The sequence below is a fragment of the Odocoileus virginianus genome, chromosome 18 (genome assembly GCF_023699985.2).
Source record: "Odocoileus virginianus isolate 20LAN1187 ecotype Illinois chromosome 18, Ovbor_1.2, whole genome shotgun sequence".
Taxonomy (NCBI): Eukaryota; Metazoa; Chordata; class Mammalia; order Artiodactyla; family Cervidae; genus Odocoileus; species Odocoileus virginianus.
The window spans coordinates 53,824,905-53,845,039 of record NC_069691.1 but is presented as its reverse complement, the minus strand read 5'-3'; the positions used below and the strand labels follow the sequence as shown (position 1 = coordinate 53,845,039).

Below are 20,135 nucleotides of genomic sequence, written 5' to 3'. Positions count from 1 at the left end.
AGGCGTGCTCGGAGCCTAGTAGAAAAGGAAACCAGGAGTCCACGTTTTTCTAAAGCTTGAGTTTTTAAGCCGCAAACAGTAGAGTGGCTGCAGCGCTGCCTCCTGGGTGTGGACAGTGACTGTCCCCGCCTGCGGTGCGGGCCTCTTCCTCCTCGCGCGTGCCTGCAGCACGCTTCCCCTGGGGGCGGTGCCCCTCCCTGCCCTGCCCCGTCCTTCATGGGCCTGGGCTCTGCCAGTCCTTGGGCGCCTCCATCCGTGTCCCCCCACACCCCTGGTGGGGGTCCCTGGGGCTGAAGCCGGGGCCGCCGACCTGGTGGGAACAGCAGCTCATGGGCCCCAGGGACACGCTCGGGGCCAGGAGAGCGGCCACCCCATGTGGCGTTTCCCCCTGGAGCTGTGGACCTTGCAGGGAGTCTTGGTATCAGGCGGACCTGGCAGCACGCGATGCCTTCCTGTGGACCTCAAAGCCCCAGGGCCCCAGACCAGCCTTCCAAGGTCAGCCGTGTTGGTGTGGCTTTGGTCAGGAGAAGAAGCTCCCTCAGGAGGAGCCATGCGGCAGACTTGGAAAACTGCGGAGACCTGTGTGTGTGACACGCTTGCTTTCTGCCCAGGTCCTAGCTTTGCGATTTTCCAGTGTGAGCAATATGCACAATCCCGGGAGCAAACCAGAGGCCCCTGGGTGTCTGGAGGCTCACACGTGGAGAGTATCTGTGCAGCATCTGTAACACGCTGCGAGGGCTCCCTGGACACACTGGGGGTATCGATGACTCCATCCTCACTAGCTGGACCCCGAGGGCAACATCTTCCCTGCTGATCTCCGAATACTGCTCTCCGGACTAATCAGAAAGTGGAAGTCAATTTAAAACCAGAGACTTTTCTACATTTAAAAGTAAGAACGAAGAGAGAATGGACTCAGAAGTAGGTAATAATATTCACCTTTTCATTTACCAAAAAGGCCTTTGGCACCAAAATTCTCACCAGGTACATCAGACTTTCCTGCTTCTGCCCACATTGTGGACTTCCAGGGTTTTCACAGGGCCAGAGTGCATGGCACTGCAGGCCAGTTGCTACAGGACCTGCAGCTTTTCTGAGGATCTGTGTTTTTCCCCTGCACACCATTGGCTATCTCTCAAGGAAAATGTAAAATAAAAAGCAAAAATGGAGACAGGAAAAAAAAAAAGCATACTTCCTAACGTGAATTTGTTTGCTTTGGTTCTATGCATAATCATTTATTGTATCTGACTTACTTCAAGAGCTGTACGTGTCCTTTATCGGATGCAATACCCTGTAGGCACACACGTAGATAGTAGAAAGTTTCGGTAGGCCCGTGGCCTGGCAGTCCCAGGGGAAGAAGGCAAGGGAGGCACCTGGAAGGGCCAGTTATTCCTTTGGTTTTCAGTAGCCGGTTTACAAGCTTCAGCTCTTTGCATCTGTGAAGCCTCCCTCATTTCTGGTCTGTTGGGCTGTAAAAGTTTATGGGTCTGGAGCTGGAGTGGGTGGGGCACCAGGGTGACGCGCTGGTCAGGGGGAGGAGGCAGGGAAGGTCAGGGGGTGCCGTGCTCAGAACCTGCAGGTGAGTGGGATCTGGAAAGGGGTCCTGGTGCCCCTGTCTGTGGGGCGGCAGTGCAGACACGGTGTAGAGAACAGACTTCAGGCCCGGGGAGCGGGGCTGGCAGAAAGGAGAGGGTCAGATGAGTGGAGAGAGTAGTGTGGGAACATAGACGCTACCGTAGGTAAAACAGATCGCCAGCTGGAGGTTTGCTGTGTCACTCAGGGAACTCAAACCAGGGCTCTGCGACAGCCTGACCGGGTGGGGCGGGGAGGAAGATTCAGGAGGAAGGGGGCGTATCTGTACCCATGGCTGACGCATGTTGATATTTGGCAGAAACCAACACAATATTGTAAAGCAATTATCCTTCAATTAAAAATAAACTTAATTATTAAAAAAACAGAAGAACCTGCAGATGAGGAAATGCCAGCCCTCCTTCTGGTGCAGCTGCCCCAGGACCCTGGTGGACAGAGGAGGGTCCTGGGGGAAGGTCGGGGCTTGGGACACAGATGGGAGACACAGGTTCAGCCCTTGGGTCGGGGAGGTCCCCTGGTGAGGAGCATGGAGACCCACTCCAGTATTCTTGTCTGGAGAATCCCATGGACAGAGGGGCCTGGCCTCTGGTGGACACGTGGCATCACCTTCCCCTCCTGCCCGGTCCCCCAGGACTCTACCCCCAGATGGAGCACATCCTCGTGTAGATAAAGACAGGTCATGGCGACACTGGGTGCCATGGGTGATGGAGCGTGTGTACTGCAGGGCGGGCCTGGGGCCTCCTTCATTTCATCACCTGGGATGCAGTGCCCTCCTGACCCGAGGAGGGGCTCGTGTGCAGGCGCACAGCCTGTATTTGCTGCTCTGTGTCACGAGAGCGTGTCGTGTGGCTGTGTGAGCCCAGCCCTGACCGGGTGTGTCCTGGTGTTTCAGGAGCTGCAGAACATCTGTGCATCCGAGGGCCAGGTGGTCGTGCTGGAGTGCCGTGTGCGAGGCACGCCCCCGCTGCGGGTCTGCTGGTTCCGACAAGGCAGTGAGATCCAGGACTCACCGGACTTCCGAATCCTGCAGAAAAGTAAGCAGAGGGTCTGCCTCACAACGCTGCCCACAACACCACATGGGTCTGACCAGGCCCTGGTCTCCAGTCCAGGAGAGCCAGGAAGGGTTTAATCACTGACATGCATGGATTTCTTCTTTTCTTTTTTTCTTTTGGCATTTTATTATTTTTTAATTATTTTTTATTCCTCACTCTTGAACCTCCCACCCCTCTAGATATTTTTTAATTTTTATTTTTATTAAAACATAGTTGATTAACAATACTGAATTAGTTTCAAGTGTACAGCGAGGTGATTTAGCTATACATATACATACATCCGAGCTTCCCTGCTGGCTCAGATGGCAAAGAATCTGCCTGCCATGCAGCAGACCCCAGTTTGATTCCTGGGCTGGAAAGATCCCCTGGAGAAGGGGAAGGCTGCCCACTCCAGTATCCTTGACTGGAGAATCCCAAGGACAGAGGGGCCTAGGGGGGCACAGTCCGTGGGGTCACAGAGTCAGACACAACTGAGCGACTAAGCACAGCATACGGACATCCATCCTTTTTCAGACTCTTGCTCCATATAGGTCACTACGGAGTATGGAGTCGAGGACCCTGTGCTGGACAGGAGGCCTGGTTGTTTGTCTGTTTATGGACAGTGGTGTGGGTGCATAGATTTGTGATCTCAGAGTTGAGGGGACATGGGTTACAACACATTAAAGCCATCCTGCTGGCTGTGGGCCCTCACACGCCCTGACTGAAGTTTTGTTTTCTTCTTCTGCAAAGTTGCACATCCACATTTGAATTCAAAGTTGGGCCAGTCATCTTATGAGGCTCTGAGCCTTCTATGAACTGCAGTTGAAAACCTTGCTAGTGAGAGCTGTTAAGGGAATTTTAGTTTATTTATGGGAATATAGATTGATCTACCGTCCCTCTCCCTTGTACGATGGGGCTTGTCTGCAGTATTTCTGCAGACATGTCCTAGACAAGGTCACAGGAAAGGATGGCAAGTTTAGTATGAACGGAAACTGACTCAAATCTCTGTTTTGATTTCTTTTTTTTCTCATGTGGGGAACAGAACCTCGATCCACAGCTGAACCTGGTAAGAAGCTTTTTCTTTTTTCCTCTCTGCTAATGTATCTCTTCAGTTTCAATAGTTCTTTGTTTCCGTTTTGAACCACATGCAGAACAATGTTTTTGCAGTTCCCTGGAAATGTGAAACCCCCTTACAGACAATATCTTCTTTATTGTGGGGTCTGCACACTGCATTTTACATCCAGTTGTTTTATTAGTGAAACATTAAGTTCCATTCAGACAAGGAGATCGGGCTCAGTGACTTAAGGCTTTTAAAACCGTGGTCTTTTATACTCAGAAAGCAAACTAAGCTAGAGATGAAAAAGCATCCTGCTAAGATTTCAGTGGAAGAGTGGTCTGCGGCACATTTCCGCTGAACAGAACACACAGCTAGACTGCGGCCTGGAGCTGCGTCTCCTGGCAGAGCAGCCTGACGGTGTCGGCAGAGCGACCCCAGGGGCTCCGTGTGTGCGCCCTGAGCCGTGACCGCTTCCTGCGCTGCAGCCGGAGCAAGGGCATCTCACCCTGCGGTGTCTCGCTCACACACCCCCGGCCTCATCAGGGCCGTGCGCTCCAGAAGCCTGGTCTCCTGCCCTCCGCCTCACTCTTCTCATTCTTGCCTGGCTTCTCACAGACAAAGCTGCAGTCCAAAGAGAAGCAGAGATTTCTGCCCACGTGCTCCTCGCAGGTCGTCCTGGAGGACACTGTCTCAGTGTTTTTCCCAGCAGTGCCGTCACCAGCTTCAGTCTTCTTGCTGAAGGCTAGGAATGATGTGTCTCTGTTTCACCATGGTTGCGTTTCTCAGGAGCCAGACTTGGCTCTGGCTCTCCTTGGAGAGCTTGGAGGCTCCTGGTCAGAAAGGCCGCGGTTGGTCCCGAAGCTCTCATACCCCAGCAGGCGGCCTGAGGGGCAGAAAGTGAGCCAGTTAGGATCCAAACGTGAGGGATGCTCAGTGCACCCAGAGGGGAGGCTGCACTGGATCTGATGCCTTCCGCTTCCTTTTAAATCTTTACTGGACAATAGGTGATTTACAATATTGTTAGTTTCTGCTGTTCAGCAAAGTGAATCAGACTATGAATCAGTCCGTGGGGTCTCAGAGTCAGACACGACTGAGCGCTAAGCACAGCATACACATGCACCCACTCCTTCTTAGGTTCTTTTCCTGTGTGGGCCAGGACAGAGCGCTGAGCAGAGTCCCTGTGCTGTCCAGCAGGCCCGCGTGTGCACTGTTTGTGTGCACGTTGGTCGCAATCTCCCAGTTTATCCCTTTCCCCCTTTTCCCCTTCGTAACCATAGGATTATTTTCTACACCCGTGACTCTACTTCTATTTTGTACGTTAGTTCATTTGTACCATGTTTTTAGATTCCACATATAAGCAATATCATACGATGTCTTTGTCTGACTTACTTCACTCAGTATGACCATCTCTAGGCCCATCCTTGTTGCTGCAAATGGCACTATTTCATTCTTTTTATGGCTGAGTAATATTCCATTGAATGTATGTGCCACATCTTTTTTATCCATTCCTCTGTCAGTGGATATTTAGGTTGTTACCATGTCTTGGGCTTCTGTTGTAGCTCAGTCAGTAAAGAATCTGCCTGCAATGCAGGAGACCTGGGTTCGATTCCTGGGTCAGGAAGATCCCTTGGGGAAGGAAATGGCAACCTACTCCAGTATTCTTGCCTGGAGAATCCCATGGACAGAGGAACCTGGTGGACTATATCCCATGAGTTGCCAGAGTTGGATATGACTGAGCAACTAAACTACTAACTACCACTATGTCTTGGCTATTGTGATAGTCCTGCAGTGAACATTGGGATGCAAGTTATCTTTTTGAATTATGGTTTTCTCCGGGTTTATGTCCAAGAGTAGGCTTGCTGGGTCATTTGGTAGTTCTCTTTTTAGTTTTTTGAGGAACCTCCAAACTGTTCTCCATAGTGGCTGCGCCAATTTACATTCCAACCAGCAGCGTAGGAGGGTTCCCTTCTCTCCACATCCTCTCCAGCATTTATTGTGTGTAGACTTTTTGATGATGGCCATTCTGACCAGTGTGAAGTGATACCTCATTGTAGTTTTTATTTGCATTTCTTTAATAATTAGCGATGTTGAGCATCTTTTTCTGTGTTTTTTGGCCATCTCTGTGTCTTTTTTGGAGAAATGTCTATTTAGGTCTTCCATTTTTTATTGAGTTGTTCTTTTGGCATCATACTGTGTAAGCTGTTCGTATATCTTGGAGATTATTCCTTTATCAACTGCTTTGTTTACAAATATTTCCTCCAGTTCTGTGGGTTGTCTTTTCACTTTGTTTATGGTTTCCTCTGCCGTGCAAACGCTGATCTGATGCCTTCTGTTGTGCGTTATACCCAGACCCAGTGCCTACATGTACAGTCCCCATGGCAGGTGCTGTGATCACTTTCCAAATTATGGAAACATAACTGCATATTTTGTGTGTGACATGGTTTCATTAAAATTGATGCTGTTTAATGATGATGCTGTTCCCCGATAGAGGGGACTTCTGAGGTTCAATCTCCTGTGTGAACTGGTGTGGAAACCCTATGGGAGTCAGAGCACATCTCTTACATTGCTATTTTAAATAGACTAGATAGACAGATGAATGGATATAAAAACAGGAATCAGATTTCTCCTTTACCCACAAGAAAGTTTGTATGAAAAAAATCTATGGAGAAAGTATCTCCTGATACTTTATTTATTTACAAATAAAACTAAGTCTTGGGCCAAACATTCTGAAAGCATTTCTGGTGGAATGGATTAAGAGTGCACTTGAGCTTGCATTTTGGATTCTGTTTGAATTCATGCAACTCTTCTTTCATCGTGTTTTATCCATTGTCATTGCCTACACAGGCGATGTGATTTATTAAATGTCTCTCATGATCTGTGTTGGAAAATCAATTTCCAATCATCTGAAAATTCAAAACATTGGTTAGAAATTGCATAGTTCAGTTTCTGCGTATGCATGTGTTTGAAAATTGAAAACACTCAGTATGCCAACTAAGAAGGATTTGGTGAGGGAGAGAAACTCCACACACTCTCACCCCTCACGCAACATACACTCCTGTCTCAGTTATGTTTGCTGTTTTGCTTCTAGAATTTGGTTGAACTATTTAGTAAAGCCAGTGCTGAGCAGCTTCATGGGGTAGTCTGACCTATAGAGTGTCCTTGAATGCCTTTGGGTTAGTGGCAACTCTTGCCAGGAAGAGCAGGATGCGGAAGGCCTTCCTCATAATCGGCACATCCTTGAAACGTACGGAAAAGTCGGCCCTTTCTGGCTCTGGTTTCCTATTTTTCTTTTCCCTTGGATTTGATCTGGAAGCATTTAAGAAAACAGATTCCTTCATTCCAACCACAATAATAGCATTTGCTGAAGACAAGTATCAGTATTTTTTTGGTCGAATAGTATTTCAAGCAAATCTGTCAATGCAAGGCAAACCACAGATATAGTCATCAGTTATGGAAAAAACACAACTAGTCTTCTCTGACCTCTGATAATTCCTCCACAATTGTGTTTCTCACAACACAGCTGGATTGCTCCTTTCTTTCATGGAGGACTATTACTGTATTTGGCTTCAGGAGACCCCTTGGCATGGAGAATTACAGAAAATCCATAAACATGAACAGCGATCCAAGTGACCACTTACATGAGTTGTTGAGTTAGAACTTCAGGACAAGCAAATATTAACACATATTTGTAGTTGAACAGTGTCCTGGCTTGCCTGACAAAACCACATATGATTATGATTCCTTTACTGGCAGGCAGAGGTCTTCTAACATTGACCTTGAGGTTGACTGATGCTTCCAGGGTAGAGAACTCAACTTGTATTGAACCTTCTACATTCTTTAAATGACTGGATGGATAGCTCCGTCCCACAAACAGACCTGTGAGCTCTTTGACCTTTCGGAATGTATGTAGGAACTGGCTTCCCCCTTGGCTATTTTTAGCCACTGTTCAATGGAGAGGAGATAAATTTTGTTAAAGGACTAGACCACTAGGTGGTCTCCAAATGCTAAGACGTAAGATGGCTTAAGATTCAGAATGCATCCAGCCTTCCCCCACTTCCTGACCCGCTCACTCTTGTGCTGTCCTCCCTGGCTGGCCTCTTCCCTTCCTTTCTTTTCCCATTTGCCCTCTCCTTTATTTAGATGTCTCTTTTTCTCTTCTCTTCATTCTCCTTCCTTTCTCTTCTTCGTGGGTAAGATAAAGACCTGGAAATGAAAATGAAATTCACTGGTGCCTGGATGCAGCCCCTGGAGGGGTTAGATGTTTAGATAAAGAAGGAAATAGCCAATTCCCTCCAGTTGTATTACACAATGGAAGCAGGTTTTTCTCGTCATTCCTGTGCTGCGTCTGTCTGACGTGTCTCCACCGCCTTCTCGTCTAGACAGAGGTCTGCCTGCATCACCCATCTCCTCAGAGGCTCAGTCCACAGCAGCCAGTGTGCTCAGGACTCACATGTCTTTCAGAGAGCCTGCCCCAGTCTCCTTGACATGCTGACCTTATCCTGATTGAGTCCTTCAGAGACCTGTGAGGGGGGAGGCAGAGAGGGGGAAGGGAGGGGAGCGGGGCACAGAAGACCCATGTGACAGCTGTCCGCACCCAGGCCCTGCCTCAGCTGTCTAGAAATGGCCACAGCCTGTATTGAGTTACTCCTACAGTATTGTCTCATGGTGTGCAAAGTCCAAACTCCAAAAGTGTGTCTTATTGGTTGGGGGATGGTGCCTGAGAAAGTGTGGCTTTCTGCTCACCAGGGCCACCTACCCTCCTAGCTCTGGAGAGTGGAATCCTGAGTCAACATGTGAATGAATTATATTTTGTTACATGAAGTGAGGTGCTGAGTGGTTGGAGGGTGACTGTGAGGATGTTTGAATGCAGTTCCAGGTTAAGATGGTGGATTAAACAAAAGTGGGTTGGATAAAGCCTGTGGTTCCCAAACTGTGTGGCCAGACACCCCATGCACCATACCTGCCAACAGAGGTACTGGAGGTGGTGGAGATTTTCAACAGACACAGTAAGACTTGACATATAGATAAGGACTGCTGGCTTGAGACGGCTCTGCGTCACAATGTTAGATCATTCTATGTTCTCTTCGGTAATATGGTGGTTGTTGTTCAGTTGCTCAGTCATGTCCAGTACTCTGCAACCCCATGAACTGCAGCATACCAGGCTTCCTTGTCCGTCACCATCTTCTGGAGCTTGCTCAAACTCATGTCCATTGAGTCGATAGCGCCATCCAACCATCTCATCCTCTGTCGTCCCCTTCTCCTCCTGCCTTCAATCTTTCCCAGCATCAGCGTCTTTTCCAATGAGCCAGCTCTTCACATCAGGTAGCCAAAGTATCAGAGCTTCAGCCTCAGCATCAATCCTTTGAACTTTGTGAAACTGAGTTTTGGTGTGTGTGTGATAAAGACCAAGTCCCACATGCAAACCAGCATGGACCTTGAGAGGAGGGTGGCGGGTCCAGCGTGGACATGGGAGGAGGTGGCGGGTCCAGCATGGACACAACAGGAGGGTGGCGGGTCCAGCGTGGACATGGGAGGAGGTGGCGGGTCCAGCGTGGACATGGGAGGAGGTGGCGGGTCCAGCGTGGACATGGGAGGAGGTGGCGGGTCCAGCGTGGACATGGGAGGAGGGTGGCGGGTCCAGTGTGGACATGGGAGGAGGTGGCGGGTCCAGCGTGGACCGTGAAAGGAGGGTGGCAGGTCCAGTGTGACTCCAGGAGGACTTGTGCCATGGTCCAGGGCTGAGCACACATAGACACATACACACATGAGTGATCATGGTGATTTAAGAATAAAATACTGATATTTTTCCATCAATTTATGTGTATTTTTTAAAACAGTAACTTCTTAAGACCTAGATATTGTTACATTCTTGGGAAGAACGACTTAGTAAACAAGGCTGTTCACTGCATCTTTTGGTTTGGAACACCATGAAAACTTTCTGAGACAGTTAGGGTCTTGTGAACCATGAAAGCCTGGTTTAAGGTCTGGAGAGTGAGGGAAAGACTTGAGGCAGCAGACAGAAGGACCGCGTCACTCTGAGGACCTGAGACCTGCCTCCTACCCCCAACACCTGCTGCCCTGGCCCTGGGAAGCCCGGCTGGGCTGAGATGCTGGGTCTCCTCTCTGGGCAGTTGGAACACCCCGAAAGAAAAAAACCCACCCTGACAATCTAGGAGTTTCTCCAACACAGAGGCAGCTGCGGGAAGGCCAGGGTGCGCGGTGCTCTCTGTTGCTCCGAGCTTCCCCACGGCTCAGAACCAGGAGGATGGGAAGAGATCAAAACCGGATGGAGAAACTGCCCTCTGGGGTGTACAGAAGAGCAGGCTGAGCTCCCCAGAATGCAGTGTGGAGGAAGCAGACCCACTAAGAGAAATCAGGGAACACAGCAACGCTATCGTCAGAGAGACAAGAGAATCCCCACACCCAGGAAGCAAAACTAAAAATACAAGACCTGGGAGGAGAGGAGGGTGTTCAGAAAACGAGGAGTTCATGGAATGAAAAGACTGGGAACAGAGAGAAAAACTGGGAAAATGTCTGACAAAGAAGGAGGAAAAGACAGAGGAGGGATATAAGAGAGAAAAGGAATGAAAATCAGACGGTAGAGACCCGCCTGGGTGGACTGCACATTTGCAGCTGGGATTCCAGGAGGCGAGGGTGAAGGGGAGGGATTATCCCTGAGACACTATGTTTATTCCCCAAACTGGAGGGAGTCCGTGTGCAGACTGAAGGGACCCTGAGCCACAGTGTGTGGACAAAGTGATGGCCACGCGTCGTGTGAAGTCGCAGCGCTCGGGACGAGGCCATGATGGCCCCACATCCGAGGAGGAAGCCTTGGCGCACAGCAGTACGTGAATCGGAGAGACCGGGCCTCTGAGTGGGCTCACAGCACTCAGAGGTGAGGCAGGCCTTCCGCGTGCTGCTGTGGTGTGCTGGGCCCCAACCAAGCCTCTGGCTCCACACAGAGATGCGCTCAGGGTCTGTCAGACTTGCAAGGCTCACGGAGGGCCCCGCACCACCTGTCTGCAGGCTGTGCTCCTGGCAGCGAGAGAACTCACCATCCGGAGCGAGGTGCAGGGCAGCAAGGAGCGTGACAGCAAACGCGGGCAGAGCAGGGGCGCCCACGGGGCACGGCCGCATTGGGATGTGGCGAGGACAGACACAGTGAGGCGTTCCCCACTCAGAGCTCAGGGCCCGCGCCCATCTCCTGCCCTGACGACAGATGATGGGGGAGGCGGGTGCCTGACCGCAGGTCGCATCTCTGCTGGGCCTGACTCCCATCCCTGCCTGCGGGATCGGCTTGGAGCGCACGTGTACCTGCTTATGGACGTGCTCTGATCTGACCCAGAGCTGAGAGCAGAAAGTCGGCCAGGTTAAACTTCAAAGTGGTCACGTGACAGACGCAGACACCCACCCCCCACCAGGTCTTCTGGCCAGCTGCCCCGCTCCTGCCCGTTCTCAGCCCCTCCACACAGCCCCCCAGCCAACCAGGAGCCCCAGATTTCCCAGGAGACCCTGCGGCCTGGACCACTCAGGACCCCTGTGTGCTTTGGTAAACCCCTGGGGAAGCTCAACTTCTTCCTGACAGTGGCAAGTTGGCCTTTTCTTTACACAGTGAGATAAATGCTGGTTGTGCTCAGCCATGTCCGACTTTTTCAGGTGCCGTGGACTGGGCCCCCCCAGACTTGTCTGTCCTTAGGATTTTCTCAGTGAGAGTACTGCAGTGGGTTGCCATTTTCTTCTCCAAAATGCTTGTTAGTCAACATTTAAGTGAAGTCAGAGAAAAATAAGTATCATATGACATCACTCATGTGAAATCTAAAATAATGATACAAATGAACTTATTTGCATAACAGAAATAGTCACAGATATAGAAAACAAGCTTCCGGTCACCAGCGGGGAAGGAGGCTGGGCAGGGATAAGCTGGGAGATTGGGACTGAGGTGTACACACCGCTGCATGTAAGACAGGTAAACATCAGGGGCCCCCGGGCAGCGCGGGGAGCGCGGCCCAGGCTTGCAGCAGCTTGTGTGGGGAGAGGACCTAAAGCAGAGTGGGTCCATGTCCACGTATAACTGATTCACCCCGCCTTACACCTGAAACAGCACGTGTGAACCACCCACACGCCGATCAAAGTAAGTTACAAGCAAAGTAAAACTAAAGGGCGCACTGCTGAGGAAACTACAGACGTGTGGTAAACATACAAGGACGTCAAACGGAAAGGAAGACTCAGCTGGGGTGGGTGTTGGGGGGCATTTCTAAAGAACTGGTCATCTTTTTTTTCTTAGATTTATTGATGAGTCTGCTGGGGTTCATTTCAATGTTACTCCCTAATCTGTGCGTTTTTATTTTTTTAATTTTTTTATTGAAGCATACTTGATTTATAATGTTAGTTTTTGCTGTATGTTAAAGTAATTCAGTTTTATATATGTACATATATATATATGCATTCTTTTCATATTCTTTTCCACTATGATTTATCACAGGATACTGAATGTAGTTGCCTGTTCTGTACAGTAGGTCCTTGTTGTTTATCCATCCTATATATAAAAGCTTACTATATCTGCTGAACCCAACCTCCCAGTCGGTCCCTTCTTCCCCCACCCCTTCTTGGCAACCACAAGTCTGTTCTCTATATCAGTGAGTCTTAAACTGTGCATTTTAAATATCTTTCTTTATATATGATAGAGTTGGTAATTTTTAAAAGTCCTTTAAAAAAATGTATATGTCTTACAGTTACCCACACTGAATCACATCTTGCTAACTTTAGTCCAGATTCCTTTTTTTATTATTATTAACAGTTGCATTAGCCAAATTATGTGGTTTGGAAGGTAAAAGCTGCATTTTATTTTTAGTTAGGCTGGACCCCACAGGGGAAAAACAAAGTCCCGTGAAGGAAGACATTTATGAAAACATCTCCCAGTTACCCAGAGGATCCAGTAATATAATCCATGCTGCTTCCTCATTTTATGTTTCCGGAAACAAAATGGTTTCGTTTGTATTTAATGAAAAGTTAAGCATGACCAAGAAGTTGAATGAAATTTGGGATTAACCTCTGAGAGGTAGTTATGTGATTAAGTAATGGTAAAAAAAAATAGAATTTACCACCAGCAAAAATATTTCTGATTTAGTAAGTTGTTACATGTCTTCAAATCAAAGCTTTCCAGTTAGGAAAATTGGATTCAAATAGATCATAATTAGAGTCATTAGTAAATTTAAACTTTTCCATTTTTTAAAAGGACAGTTTTTTAACACAAGCAAGTGAGCCTCTGTCTTTGAGACAAGCAGTCATTTCCTGATTCCCATCCCTCACCAAAATGCACCTCACAGATGTCTTAAGGTCTTTGTTCAAAGAAGATGCTCCCGGATGAGAACTGAGTGCTGGCGCTGGGCTCGTGCCTTGTCTTCCTGGCTTTCTTCTTCCCTTAATGTCAGAAGCACACGAGCCACGATGCTGCTTTCTCAGCAAAACGTGAGCCTGTTGTCACTTTCGGATGCAGTTTTCCAAGAGAAGCAAAGCTGAACAACTTCTAGGGCGTTGGACTAAAGCTTCATCTTGTAAGAGTCCCTGAGACGTGGCAGTGTCTGAAGATAGCCCAAAGAACTTGCTCATGCTTTTTTATTCTTTTTTGTTCATTGCATAAACTGTCCAGTCGGTCATCAGCTCTGTGCATGAACATACCTCATTTTATGCAGGAGAAGTGTTCCTGAGAATTTCTAGAAAATGAAGTTTGTTGAGTCAGATTTGAAACCCAAAGCCTTTTCATTCTCTGAAGGGTCCTCTGGGTGAGAAGGGGCAGCTGTATAGACAAGCTGGGGTTTTCTTAAAATGGCATGACTTTTTAAAAAAGAGATCACAAAATTGTAGATAACATAAGAAGGCACTCTGAGAGTTGACGAGGTCATTGCTCCCAGACCGATTTCTCTCCTCCCTGCTAGGTAGGACCTTATCCTGATTTAAAAGGTACCTTTACAGCACAGCAGTGTATGAACTGTAAACAGCATGCTTGCAGGGAAAGCTTCTCAGGCATTTCTCTGTCTCCAGAAGCTCCATCTTCCAGGACAACGCGATGGGGAGGAGGGCATGGGTGCCCAGCAGCAAATGCTGCTGAGCCCACCTCCCAGAGGATGGCCAGCACAGGGTGGAGGGTGGGGGTTTTCCCCAGATCTCCGTGAACTGGGCTTCTCTTCTCCTCTCTTCTCTTCTCTCCTCTCCTCTCCTCTCTTCTCTTCTCCTACCAGCAGGGCCATGTGACAGCGCCCTTGGGGCTGGGCTGGCGTCCTCCTAGTGTGTCTGTCCCTGGAGGACGCAGAGCCCAGCTCTCGTGCAGGTGGGCTTGCAGTGAGTCACTTGGACACTGAGAGTAATTCAGATGTTCAGATCCAAGAAACTCCCACTTTCCCACCTTTCACAGCTTCATTTCCATTGAGTTCCCCATCTTCTGGACGAGGAGAAAATGCAGAACACCCAAAGGCCTTGTGCTAAGGAGCTCATGGGAGGCAGGGTGTGACCTTCAGCATTTGGGCCTCAACATTAATTAACTGTGACCTTGGGAAGATCCCTTGGGACCTCGCCCAAAGGAATGAGCAATTTGAGCTAGTCCTCATAGCCCAAATTTGTGTGTTCACTTTACAAATCCCCAGTCCCCGATGCACTTCCGGATAAATCTGACTTTCTCCAGGATCCATCTTACGTGACACCCCCCCATCCCCCATTGGAATTGTTTCTTGCTTCATGTCTTTCTTGTCAGTGGGAAGCGTGGAAGTGTGTGCAGGGCAGTCAGGACACACAGGGCATCCTTCCCCTGTTCCCTGTCATCCTCTCCTGGTCACTGAGCCTTTGCATCAGTAATAGTCATGTGCTATAAATGCTCTCAAGCCTATCCCTGAAAACCCTTTCCCTAATACGCCAAACAGCTCCATCTAGCAGGATTCCTTGATGGTTTTTGAGCCAGGAACTCCAGTGGGCCCCCTAGGGCAGTGTTTTTAAACTGTAGATCATGACCTATGAAAGGAGATGGCAACCCCCTCCCCCCCCCATTAGTTTAAAACAAACTAGAAGAGAAAATGCACAGTTCCCGGCCTTTTCCCACTATTCATAGCACAGGAAGTCTTCCATGATACCGTTATTTCAAAAAGAGAAAATAATTTTGTTTGTTGAAAGAGAGCAGTACGTTATTAAGAACTCAGCATGTCTTGTGCTTGAAGTCGAGGTCAGCAAGCTCTCTTGGGATATAAAGGAAGACTTACTTTCATTTTATTTACTGTTTTTTTGGTGTACCTTTTATTTACTTATTTTTGTTTTTGCTGTGTTGGATCTTTGCTGGACTCTTCTCTAGTAGCATCGATGGTGGGTTGGCAGGGTCCTTCTCTCTAGTTGCAGTGCTCAGGCCTCTCATTGCAGACTTCTCTTGTTTCAGAGGATGGCCTCTAGAGCATCTGGGCTTCAGTATTTGTGGTTTCCAGGCTCTAGAGCACGGGCTCAATAATTGTGGTGCACGGGCCTAGCTGCTCCACAGTGTGTGGATCCTCAGGGATTAGGGATCGAACCCACGTCTCCCACATTGGCAGGCGGATTCTTTACCGTGGAGCCAGCAAGGAAGCCTTAATTGATCTACTTTTGCATTTCCTACTTCTGTTGGTATGTAAAAGTTAAGAGATGTAATTTTAATAAATAGCAGTATTTTTATTATAAGATAGTACTTCTTAAATTGTTTTGAGGCCAGTTTGCTACTCTCATCACTGGTGGTTGACTCCAGGGGAGATGCCTTACTCTGAGCTCTGAAAAGTGTGCCCTCAGCGCTGTCAGAGGAAGGGAAGTGCGGCCCTCATCCAGGTTTGCCAGCTCTGGCTACAAGGCACAGGGGTGCAAACACCAGTGCCTCCATGTGGCGACCCCCTGTGTGGCGCCTAATTCTGTGGTTCAGCTGTCGGCAGCTCTGTCAGGCTTGGCCCCCACCCCCTGGGCGCATGTGGTGGGCGTAGTCAGCCTCCAGGGTAGCTGGGATGAGCCAGTGGTCTCAGGTGATGGGCAGTGGCCCATCTCAGCTTGGGGGGCCCTGAGTTCCAGGTCACCAAGGGTCCATCAGGGCTCCCAGAGATGGAGCAGACGGACAGGGCCCCCAAGACTTTGGCTCTGAAGGGACATCATTCCCACCGCCTCCCAGGTTAAAGCGGCTGCCAGGCCAGCTGAATCTCAGGGCTGGGACAGAGCCCGAAGCAGGGAGGCCTGGGTGTTGGAGGGGAACCCCAAGTCCCAGGCCTGAGACAGGACTACAGAGCCTTATGTGGGGGGACCTAGGTGTAGGAGGGGAACCCCCGGATCCCAGGACTGAGACAGGACTGCAGAGCCAGGTGTGGGGGGTGCCTGGGTGTAGGAGGGGATCCCCTGGATCCCAGGGCTGGGACAGGACTACAGAGCCAGGGATGAGTGGGGCCCGAGTATAGGAGCAGATCCCCCGATCCGAGGGCTGAGACAGGACTGCAGAGCCGGGGATGAGTGGGGCCTGAGTATAGGAGGGGATCCCCCGGTCCCAGGCCTGGGACAGGACTGCAGAGCCTGGTGCCCAGGGCCTGGGTGTAGCAGGGGATCCCTTGGGTCCCAGGCTGAGACAGGACTGCAGAGCCCGGTGCCCAGGGCCTGGGTGTAGGCTGAGACAGGACTGCAGAGCCCGGTGCCCAGGGCCTGCGTGTAGGAGGAGCAGCCGCAGCCATTCCTGCAAACAATCCATAGCACAGTCTCACGTGTTCCACATGATGTGCAATTAATCAGAGTGTCTGTGGAATCAGAAATACACTTTTCTTAACATTTACCAACACAGTCATCCTATGTCACTGATGCAACATGGACCATCATTCCATGTGATAATAGTTAATAGACTCCCAAAATGACACATGCATATTATGCATACATTGATTAACTAGGAAGCTGCTTTTTAGTGAAACTACTGGCAGTTGCTTACAACGCAGCGGTCGCCCTAAGTCACCAGGCAGTGCCCTGAGCATAGTTTGTGTCTTGTTGCAACCATAGATGGTCACGAGAGTGAAGTCTGGAGCCTGATCTGGTTCACATTCTGATTTTGCCGCTTATGAACCGCGTGACTTTGGGTAAATCAGTTAGCATCCCCGTGCTTCAGCTATCCTGTCTGTGAAACAGGCTAATCATAGCAAACGTAACTTGTGAGGTTGACATGAGGGTTAAATCTAAACTCATGTCTGTTCAGTGCTGGTACTGGCACCTAGTACTGGAGCAGGGCTTCTGTGACTGTGAACTGTTGTGATGGTTACCAGCATCGACCCTCACGACAACCCTGTGATGGATGATTTATGAGTCATGGTTCATACACGACCCAGAAGGTACTTTCTCTTACTGTCTCCATCTTTAGGTAAGAGGTGGGCCAGAGTCACAAGGCACCATGTGGCAACACCCTCATTCGTGCCCCAGTCTCTGGTCCCAGAGTCTGAGCTTCTCACCCCACAGAAGACAGCCATGCTGCATAACAGTAGCTTCCAGAGTAACTGTCTACAGTCAAACATCTCCCTGTTATATTCTCTTTTCCCCATTGTCAGCTTCTCAGAGAAGCTTGATGTCCCCAGTAAGGGCTTCGGATGAGCAGCTCTTTTGTTATTGAGAAGTTCCATGAGCATCAGCCAAACTAGGCAGGGATGGCATCTCCCACGTCCCGAGCATAGGGGCACACACTTTGCAAACCTCTGTGTCCTCGTCACAGGACCCTCACAAGGAGTACGTTATCCCTGCTTTATAGACAGAGAAGCCAAGCCTGATGAAGACAGAGCTTGGTCACAATCACCAAGCATCCATCTGACTCCAAAGCTTTGCCACCAGTTTGAATGGCTAAATTAAATGTCAATAGATTCCACTGTGAATACTTTGTAAAGTGACCCCATGATAACTGTTACCGAATTTGCTTGGGTTAGAAGACAGAAGTCTGGCTTCTTGGGAGCCACCTGTGGGTGCCCTCTGATGAGTGACTCGGTTCTCTTCCTTCCAGAGGAGATCTGCACCCTGGTTATCGCAGAGACGTTCCCCGAGGACGCTGGCATCTTCACATGCTCGGCCAGCAATGATTACGGCTCAGCAGCCAGCACTGCCCAGCTGGTGGTCACCTCAGGTATGCCAGGTCCCCACTGCAGAAAGGACTGCCCAGAGGACTGCCCAGCCTCCAGGAGTCATGCTAACAATCCATGCTTCATCACAAAACAGAAGGCTGGGGTGGGGGCGCTGGGAGGCGGGGGGAGTGGGCTGGGGGACAGTGGGGAGGGGCTGGGGAGCCAGTGGGGGGGCTGTGGGGGTGGGCTGTGGGACACAAGCGATGAAAGCACAGGGTGATGATAGTGTGGTGAGACAACACACGTAGGCCACTACTTCGGGAGTGTGTTCTCTGTCCTAGGAACAATGAAGCTGGCTACCCATGTCCTCCCGCCTGCCGGCATGACATGAGCAGCAACTGGGGATGGGGAGGCACCAAAGCGAGTCAGTCAGTGTTTAACCCCGCTCAGTAGACCTACAGAAGCGGCAGAGATCATAGAAACCAGATTTCACTGAGAACTGAGTCCTATGAGAAACTCAAGCAGTGCGTTTTATTGTTCAAACCAACCTCCAAGAACATCGGGGCATTTTTGTAAACTCAGAAACTTAGCACTTAGGGAAAGCATGAAACCGTTCTTTTCCTCTGTTTCTTTGACCTTTAGTTAACTGTTTTCTGGGGCTTCCCTCATGGAACAGTGGTAAGGAATCCGCCTGCAATGCAGGAGACATGGGTTTAATCCCTGGGTGGGAAAGATTCCCTGGGAAAGGGAATAACAACCCACTCCAGTATTCTTGCCTAGAGAATTCCATGAACAGAGGATCCTGGTAGGCTATAGTCCATGGGGTCACAGGAGTCAAACATGAGTATTCTGCTATTATTAACTAGCTTTACTTGGGTTTTATGGCGTTATTTCTGTTGTTTATTTTACAACGGCTATAAAATACCTCTTTGACCAAGCCGGCACCTAGTACCACAGTCAGGAGGCAGTCCTCAGCTGGAGGTGGATTCAACGCTCTTCAAGTTTCAAAGGGATTTCTCTGGAAGCCGGCACGCTGGTTGGTAGGGGGCGGCAGAGACACAGACAAACCAGTTTAGGGCTCTAGGAGGGATTCCTGATTCTTCATCTTCAGTAAGAAAGGAACTATAAAGTTCTCCTTCACAGGGCTCCGTTGGCAGGACTGAGGCCTCTGTTAACAGGAGGCTCCAGGGTTGTGATCCGAGCCACAGAGAGGGTCCAGAGTTTGATTTGGGGCTGAAGATGGTCCCAGCGAATGGCCCCAGCACAGGTGCAGTGCTCTGACCATGCAGCCAAAGCTCCAGCTCCACATTTGTGTGACCGAGATTAGCAAGTAGCATTCCAGTCTTTCTCAGGGATAAACCTACTCTCGGCCAAACCTGACCAAGAGCTGTTTTCAAGCTTTCTGCTCACCCCAGGGAGCATCTTCAGGACACTGCAGAAGCCCTGCTGGGCTCTGGGCGGGGCACAAGGTCCTGGGAAGACACACCGTTGTGTCAGGATGCTCTCCGTTTCCCACTGAGAGTAATGAGCAGTGTTCTTCTGCTCTGAGTCACAGCTGTAGCAGTCGCCTGAACGGGGAGTAATTCCCTATGAGGTCGTAAGACATTTCCCTCAGAGCCTCGCTTGGCTTTAGGACAGATGAGTGAAGGGGTGACTTCCCACTGCTCAGCACAGAGAACCTCTGTGGCCTGAGCTAACCTCAGCGAAGCACAGGTAGGGTGTTCTAGGCTGAAACAGAATAAGGATGAAGTGTCGCCTGTTGTTGGTGTTTGTGTGGTCTTCTTCTTTTTTAAATTTATTTAAAGTGAAGTCACTCAGACGCATCTGACCTTTGCGACCCCGTGGACTGTAGCCCACCAGGCTCCTCGGTCCATGGAATTTTCCAGGCTGGAGTACTGGAGTGGGTTGCCATTTCCTTCTCCAGGGGGATTTTCCTGACCCAGGGATTGAAGCTGGGCCTCCCGCATTGTGGGCAGACGCTTTACCGTCTGAGCCACCAGGGAAGCCCGAATTTGTTTAAGTGGAGGGTAATTACTTTACAGTATTGTGGTGGTTTTCGCCATACATCCACATGAGTCAGCCACTGGTGCACATGTGTCCCCCATCCTGAACACCCCCCACCTCCGTCCCACCCCCCACCATCCCGCAGCGTCCTCCCGGAGCCCCGGCTCTGAGCGCCCTGCTTCACGCATCGGACTTGCACTGGTCATCTGCTTTCCATGTGATAATATACATGGTTCAACGCTGTTCTCTCGGATCATCCCACTCCCGCCTTCTCCCAGAGTCCAACAGTCTGCTCTTTACCTCTGTGGCTCTTTTGCTGCCCGGCATATAAGATCGTCCTGACCATAGTCTGCTGTCATTTTTTTTAGCTCTTGTTTGAAGTTTGTTAATAAT

At 49.7% G+C, this 20,135-nt stretch overlaps 1 protein-coding gene across 3 annotated transcripts in view; it reads left to right on the top strand.

Moving 5' to 3' along the window:
* The window catches only part of PALLD (palladin, cytoskeletal associated protein), a 374,447-nt gene that overhangs the window by 177,899 nt on the left and 176,413 nt on the right, over positions 1-20,135 (top strand). For all 3 annotated transcript variants that reach the window (XM_070480713.1, XM_070480716.1, XM_070480715.1), the window contains exons 7-9: positions 2,477-2,618; positions 3,658-3,681; positions 17,681-17,800. In XM_070480713.1, coding sequence (XP_070336814.1) covers positions 2,477-2,618; positions 3,658-3,681; positions 17,681-17,800 — 286 coding nt within the window. The remainder of the gene's footprint in view (positions 1-2,476; positions 2,619-3,657; positions 3,682-17,680; positions 17,801-20,135) is intronic.